At 43.9% G+C, this 7992-nt stretch overlaps 1 protein-coding gene across 3 annotated transcripts in view; it reads left to right on the top strand.

Moving 5' to 3' along the window:
• Positions 1 to 7992, top strand: part of Sipa1l1 (signal induced proliferation associated 1 like 1) — a 198361-nt gene that overhangs the window by 104478 nt on the left and 85891 nt on the right. For all 3 annotated transcript variants that reach the window (XM_028782145.1, XM_028782144.1, XM_028782143.1), the window contains exon 5: positions 4170 to 4300. In XM_028782145.1, the coding sequence (XP_028637978.1) occupies positions 4170 to 4300 (131 nt within the window). The remainder of the gene's footprint in view (positions 1 to 4169; positions 4301 to 7992) is intronic.

Below are 7992 nucleotides of genomic sequence, written 5' to 3'. Positions count from 1 at the left end.
AGAGAGAGAGAGAGAGAGAGAGAGAGAGAGAGAGAGAGAGAGAGAGAATATGCCTTAATAGCATGGCTGATGTGAGTGTTTGGCTCAGCGTCACTTCAGTGTGTTGCGTCGTTGTAGTCCGAGGGCAGGCATGCTGGGTCTGCGCATCACCTTGCTGCCTTTACACAGTTAGGGTGTTTGCTGACATCGTGCAGGGTGGACTCATTTCCCAGTAGCATTTCCAGTCATCCTCTCCCTCTTCTTCCTATCATGTTCTCTACCCTGAACTCCCTGCCTCGTGTTCTCCTTGGCTTCCCTTCCCTCTCTATTTTTCCAGCCCAGAAGAAAGGCAGAGCTACTGTGAGTCTGACTGGAAAAGCTCCCTATTATTCTAGCCAAGAATGGAGGTAGATGGATGATACAGAAGGGAAGAAATTTTAATTATTTTCACATATGCATTCTAGAGCAGAGTCAGGGATGCTAAGAGAAAAAGATGCTGAGATGGATGGGCAGAGGCAGGTGTGGCCAGATGACTAGACTGACTGTGTAAAATCTGACACATTTGTCTTGAGATCAAAATCTAAAAACTAAAATTCAATTTATGGTGTCCTGATGAGCTAACCTCTTCTCTCCTGGGGATAGTACATCACATTAGGACTTTATATTGAGTGAATGTGTGTCAGGTGCAGGAAAGGTTGACTTCTGTTCCCATAATTCTGTAAACAAAAAGGAGGATTATACTAACCTGACTTTATCATACAGTAAAATGAGATGAGAACTTTTGAACTCACAGTCTGACCCTGATAGAGTGAACATAACAGGGGGAGCTAGACAGAGCCTCTGTGCCCTGATGCTGCTGTGAAGTAATGGCTGGAATTACTTGTCTCATTTTGTAAATTTATGTCTGTACGAAGGGATCTCTCCAGCCTTATCAACAAGAGAGGGGTTACCTCAGGCTCAACCCTGAAATAACTGGGGGACACGGGGCGGGGGGGGAAGATATGTGCAAATATATGTCAGGTTCTAAATGTACAAAAAGGAAATGTGCTTTTCATTTTTACTCTTTAGTTTTATTATAGCTTATGTTTTATAGGGTTTAGTTTATTTTTAAAATAATACTTTTGTCTCCCAATTAACACTAAAATGACCTTAAATTTATGCTTTTTATTTTATAATGTTTCTACACCTTTGTGTTTGAGATGTATGAAATACTTGTTTTCACTAATCTGTTGGGAATTCTCGATACTTTCCAAGTTTGACTTTTACTGTGTAAGCTCCTTCAGTACACTCTAGTTTTCAGCTGCTCTTTAAGAAGACAGCTCAGGGGCACTCCAGGTGAGTTCACATAAGACAATATAGTCAAGTAAAGTATGCTCGGGGAGTTTGGACGACCGAGAAGTCTGGGTCAAAGGATGACTCCACCTAGTGACAGATCATAAAAACCTGTCAGGGAGCCATGGACAGTAGCCAAGGCCTCAGACTCAGGAGTGCATTTACGCTTTGTGAAGATGGGTCAGGTTTACGTTTTAGGAGGGGTATCTCGTTGCCCTGGGAACTTGGGGGACAGCAAATAAGGTAGACATGAGTAGAATGTGCATGGGGGAGTCCTAGCAGACAGTTGAGAGAGGTTCTGGGTTAAACTTTACGAGGGGCGTGCCTGGTCTCACCTGACAATGGATGAGTGTAGGAACTGTGCAGTTCCCGTGGGATCAGAACTCAGAATGGATGGATTACCCAAGCATAAGAAATAGATCCAAGTAAAACCAACCAGAGCGCTCAAAGGGTGATCAGAAGAAGGTGATTTCATATGACTCAGGGAGTTCGGACAACCAGAGCGCTCAAAGGATGATCAGAAGGTGATTTCATATGACTCAGGGAGTACAGATGTTCTTTTGTTTTTGTTTTTGTTTTTTTAAAAAAAGACCATCTGGATTAGATGTTCCTGAGTTTGAACAAAATAAAAAAGAAAAGCACTGGTTGTTCTCACTCTGAGGCAGCTGAGTAGTGGAAAAAAGTTACAGGACTTTAAACAGAAGTTTCCAGTGGGAAGAAGAGGATAAAGATGGACTATGGGAACGACAGAGGAAGCGTTAATGATAACAAGAGGTGACCCAGGCATCTGTATGTGTTCCTAGAGGTGCAGAGTGAGCCCAGGCCAGGATGGAGGGAGTTGTAAGGAAGATAGAGGCTGGCTGAAGGGGTTCTGTGCACATGAAGGTGGTGGCTGCTCAGTTTTGTTTTTTTTTTTTCTGAAGTGCTTCTTTGCTTTCCCGTTTTCATGTTGACAGCATTAGTGCTTGCTGAGGTTGCAGGGCTGAGGGAGGATTGTTTGAAACTTTAGCCCTACAGACACAGAAAGCTGACTAGGGAAACAAGGCTAAGGGAGGAAGTGTCAAGGCTAAGGTTACTGATGACAGATCTGGAGTGGTGTGTCTCCATGAATTTCTCCTGTAACTGAAGCAGCAGCCCCACCCACCTGAGACAAGTGATGTGTGTATGAACTAGAGTGTCTGGATGCAGCAAGGAGTGCAGAGTGTGTGGCCCCCATGCCCTTCTCACAGACCTACTCCTGCTCTGCACTGGGACTGAACTACCTGAGGCTCTCTTAGTTGCTTAAGTAGGTGGTCCCGATGCTGTCTTGTTTTCCTTTGAGTTCGTGTCAGCTCTTTTATACTATTTCTGTCTCCCCACTTTCTGTTTTTTTCCCTGTTGTCAGTTGTTCTATCACATTGCTGTCTGCATGCAAGTCTGTATCAGCCCTACACCCTGGACTTTGTCAACACCGGGACTTATCTGTCACCTCTCTGAAATAAAGCTGTGGGCTGGAAGACCAGACAACCAAGCTTGTTAGAATTGTGTGCAAAGTAAGAGTAAATATCCCGTGAGTGTGATTCTTATGTGCTGTGCTTTGAGGGTGTACGTGAGTGTTTGGATCCTGTGGTGTTTAATGCCTTGTTTCTCAGTTGTCCATGTATGAAATGCTTGTTGCCTGTATTACCATTGTGTTGTCTTATTTTGAATTTCCATGGATTATAATATTCTTAGAGCCTGCAATGTTTTTGAGTCTAGCTTTTGTAATTGTATATTAGTATTTATTTGTAAAGTGTTTTATGAGCATTTCCTAAATTTTAAAACCATATGACTAGATATGCTAAATTACTTCTTATTATTCTCATGGATTTTCAAATACCTATTTATTTATATGGAAATAACATGTTTTCAAATATGCGTTTTATATGCCAATACTGTACCATGTCATGACTTATTTAGTCATGTCATGTGTAGATGACATAGAACAACATAAAGCAAATGTTTTGGGAGTTTAAAAAGTAAGTTATTTGCTTGTCATATTTTTGTCTTGTATGGATTTTCTCATCTGTGAACATTTCATGTACATATCAACAGTTTTAAGCCTTAGAGATATATATTCAAGTGCCAGTAAGTATCAGTTTTACTATTTTCTATAAATAATTTATTTCAGTGCTAAGAATTGACTCTAGTTTCATATGTACTAGGCAATCACCCCATCACTGATCTGCACCCCTCCACTAACAGTTAACGTTGACTTCCACCCTCTTGTTAGATGGAAACTTTTCCTATACCCAACCCCACTCCACTCAGCACCCACCAAGGCCATGCTAAGCCTTGGGGCCTTGAACAGTTGAGAGGGTCCACTGTACCACAGGTTGTCTCATTCCATGGGAATTGTCGGTAAGGCCAAGAACCCTCTGTCCAACGTCCTACCTCCCAGGCCCCAGTGAAGCTCCTCTGCCTGGCATAGGCCACCCAGAAACACAGGACTGCTCGGTGGCTCTTCTTTCCAGTGCAGAGACATCACTTTAACCTGGAAGAAGTCCCTCTCCTCAAGCTCTAGTGTCTGTCTAAATAAACCATAAAAAGCCCTATCACAAGCTACACATGAACTGCAGCCTGTGAACACGGTGCACATGGAGCGAGCACATTAAGCACCTAGACTAGTGAGCCGTAGAGTAGGCAGAGCCCAGCAGGCCTCCGTGCTGCCCTCCAAGCAAGCCCCAGGGTTGATAGCTCAGTGAAGGATGGTAGTATTTGTTAAATATATATGTATCTTAACGGGAATTTCTGGGAAGTGGTCTTGAACCCAAACAGAATGTGATGTTTTGCACTGTCAGATAAATTTTCTAATTTTGTTTTATCTTATTTTACCTAAGAACACTGGAACTATTTTGGGGCTGATGAGAACCTCGGTCCAGTGGCTGTGAGCATTCGAAGGGAAAAACCAGAAGACATGAAGGAAAATGGATCTCCATACAACTACCGAATAATTTTTAGAACTAGTGAGGTAAGTGGCAAGTGAACAAGACGTGAAACTTAATCCAGTAAGGGAAAATGGAGTGGAAGCCGTAGCTAGGGACTAGAGTCAACAGGACAAGGTCACAAAGTCCTTGGAACAAAGAAGAATCAAGGCTGGGGAGGTAGTTGAGTTGATAAAGTGCTTGCTAAGACTTGAGTTCAGTCCCCAGCACCCACGTATTGAAAACTGTCATGGTGGGCCTGTGGTTGAAATAAAACAGAGATAGGCAGGTCACTGGAGCTTTCTAGCTAGACGGCTGAGCCTCCTTGGCAAGTTCCTGAGCAACCTTGTCATTAAAAAAAAAAAAAAAGGTGTAGATAACATCTGAGGACTGATACCTGAGATGTCCTTTGGCCTCTGCACATATGTGCATGGTAATCCTTGGAAAAGACATGTCTGTGGTGATGCCTGGGAAAGGTGTTGCCCACGTCTGGCTTTTTAGTCTAGCTTGCAGTAAGAGTGGAGTGAAGGAGTGGGGATTTACCTGCATAGCAAGACAGGTCCAGAAGAAACTGGAACCTTTAACAGTCACAGAGGAGGGGCATCTAGAAAGCACTCAGCACCTCAAGGAGCCAGAGCGCTCAAAGATGAGAGAGAATCACCTCAGGCTTCTTCATGTAGCCTTCCCGAGACTGTGTAGACATTTACTGATCCAGGAAGTTTCTTCCCCTTCGCTGTTCCTGGTACATACTCTCCAAGGCCTAGAACACAGATTATTAGAGCCAGAAGGCGATCTGTGTATAAGTGAACAGGCTCTCTGAAGTCTTTAGATACTTTGATTACTACTTTATTTACATAGCGTGTGCTTGTGTGTGTCAGGTAGGATTCAGAGGACAGTTTGCAGGCATTGGCTCTGCTCTTCACCATGTATGTTCGGGCAACTAAACTCAGTTCATAAGTCTTGGCAGCAAGTGCCTCTCTATGGAGCCAGCTCTGACAGAACTCTTTAGGGATTAAATATGTGGACTTTTAAGATAAAGTTCAAGTTTTCAAGAAAGGAAAAATAAACTAGTTTATAAAACATTTAAACCAGAAATCCATATGGACAATTTGGAGGCTGTGAGGTCTTCTTTGCTTTTTCTTTCTAAGCATGTATATAATTACTTCAGCTATCAGTGTATTGCCTCAGCTCCTAATTTATTTTATGATTGTTCTTACATATCAATGCCTGATACCCCTGAGGTCAAGAAAATAATACTTTGAAATTAGTTTAAATAGAATGTTTGGATGTATTTCCCTCATTGAATGCAGAGCAGTTTCAGGGTTTGGCTTCACTTTCTAATTGTGTCTGAGCATGAACTCTCAGGAAATTAAAAGTAAAGGTTTTGAAGGCAACGCTTTTATATCTGATGTGTTGTCTGTAGTGGCTAGGGAGGAGTGGCGAGGTGTTCACAGGCTGTTCTGTCAGCGCTGATGGGCTCTGAGGCAGCACCCTTTCCCTCTTCCCAGATCTACCAGACTTCTCAAACCACCCTTGTCTTATTAACAAGTGGATTTCTGTTGCTGTCTTCAGTCACTCTCTAGCAACTTCCCTACCCTTGTGTATGTGGCAACACACACACACACACACACACACACACAGAGAGAGAGAGAGAGAGAGAGAGAGAGAGAGAGAGAGAGAGAGATCCAGATCCAGTTGATGCTCCATCTTAGCTTTCCTTTTTTTGCGAAGTTGTTTGGCCTTTACCATGATCTTGTCACCCTGCGTTGAGCAGAGATGGGATCTTCTTCTCTGCAGTCCCCTTTGTCCTCAGGCCCTGCACTGATGCCCCTCACCTTGCCTGGCAGGCCTCCTCCCTGTCCAGGGGTAACTTCTGGCCTGCACAGTGCAGCGATCTCTGAATCCGAGTGGCTCTGGTTTTTCCCTTCTGCTCTTTGTCCCCTCACTGTCTCTGCCCACTTTTGTTCCCCTCTCTCTGGTCTTCAGTCACAAGCCTAGCCATCTTCTAGGCCTCATCAAGCCAGGCCTTTCCCTTAGTCTTTAGCTGAAAAGCCCACATGCTGTCCTATTCCGTGATAAGCCGTGGAGAACCATTCCACTTGCTATTTAGGGTCAAATTAATAACCTTCAGTCCCTGGCCATGTCTGTAATTCTGTTTGTTTGGGTCAGAAATCCTGACCTCACACTTGACTCCTCTCTTCTCATTCCTGCCCCAAATTTAGTCTGCCAGCAACCTTTGCAGTCTTGTCTTCAAATACTGTGTCTAGAATTCAAGCACCTCCATCCCCAAGGCTTAGGCCTAGTCCAGCATCCTTTCACCCAGCAGAGAATCTCTCTAAATGCAAACCAGATCTCCTCATTCATCCTTGGGAATCCTTTAGCCTTCTCCATCCTGAATAGAGCCAGCCTAGGAGTCAGTGTACCTGCTGAGGTACCCTACCCCATCCTGTAATTCCCCTGGCTTCCTCCTTTCCAGCCACTTTGGCCTCCCCCTCTCCCCCCTCCTCACCAAAGGACTTTGGTGCTTTGCTCCTCCCGTGGCATCAGCCTCCTCAGCAGTTCCCAGGCTTCCAAAATTCTCTGACTCACACTCATATAAACCACAGGGCCCTTTGCTGTCACAGATCTGAATTTTCTGTAAGACTTAACATAGCCTTACATGCTGTACTTACTATTTTGTTTGTTTTCTGTCTCTCCCCTAAGAATGTTAGCCTCATGAGAAAGGGGGCTTTGATGTGTTCATTACTATACTATGAAATAAGTCTCTTTGCTGGGTGAGGAGTGGAGTATAGCTTCTGGTTCTTGAATTTCATCTTATTCTTGGTGTAGTTTCTCCAAGTGTTCCTGTCATTTCTTCTGAAAACCTACAAAGTGCTCCCCCAACTCTAGGGTCTGGCATCCTCTCTCTTCTCAGCCCCTGCACCCAGCATGTCTGTCCCATCTCGGGCTCAGCTACAGGAGGTCTGTGTTCCTACTCAGGCCCTGACTTCCTTTATCTGTAGCTTTGCTCATGTTTCCCCTGCTGGTTTCTTTTTGTAGAAATGTTCCTTTATTCTTTTACACATTTCTTTTTTTCTTTTTTCCCCATATCCAATTTCTGAGGTCACATCTTCTATTTAAGTATTTTTCTAGTGGCCTGGGCCACTATCATTCTGTTTCTGCCTTTGGATTGTCTTTTTTCCTTTATGAACAATCTTCCCTAGATCCATGTCTGTGCTTCTCCTCTCTCCCTGATAATGCCACACACATTCCCAGACATGTATGTGGCCATCACCTTACAGCTTCCATGTTTAGTGGACTCTCCTCCGTGTTTCATTTCTTAGACTGTCAAACAGTAGTAAAATTCACCAGCAGTTTTGCCACATAGGTCTTTTGAAAATCAAGACCCCTTTAAGCCTCATGCACGACTTTATGTTTCTCTAGCAGATCACTATCAATAGAAAGCATCATTGCTGGAGTTAGTATTTGATAATAGCCAGTGTTTTAAGAAAGGAAAAGTCATTTCCAGTGCTGTTGACTGCAGAAGATAGGAGCAGCTGTTCAGTCACATTAGGGAATATACAGCCTCCTCCTCCTCCTCTTCCTTCTCCTCCTCTTCCTCCTCCTCCTCCTCTTCCTCCTCTTCTTCCTTCTCCTTCACCTCTTCCTCCTCCTCTTCTTCCTCCTCCTCTTCTTCCTCCTCCTCCTCCTCTTCCTCCTCTTCTTCCTCCTCCTCTTCTTCCTCCTCCTCTTCCTCCTC

The sequence above is a fragment of the Grammomys surdaster genome, unplaced genomic scaffold, assembly GCF_004785775.1.
Source record: "Grammomys surdaster isolate TR1022 unplaced genomic scaffold, NIH_TR_1.0 721, whole genome shotgun sequence".
NCBI lineage: Eukaryota > Metazoa > Chordata > Mammalia > Rodentia > Muridae > Grammomys > Grammomys surdaster.
This window is presented reverse-complemented; position numbering and strand designations above follow the sequence as displayed.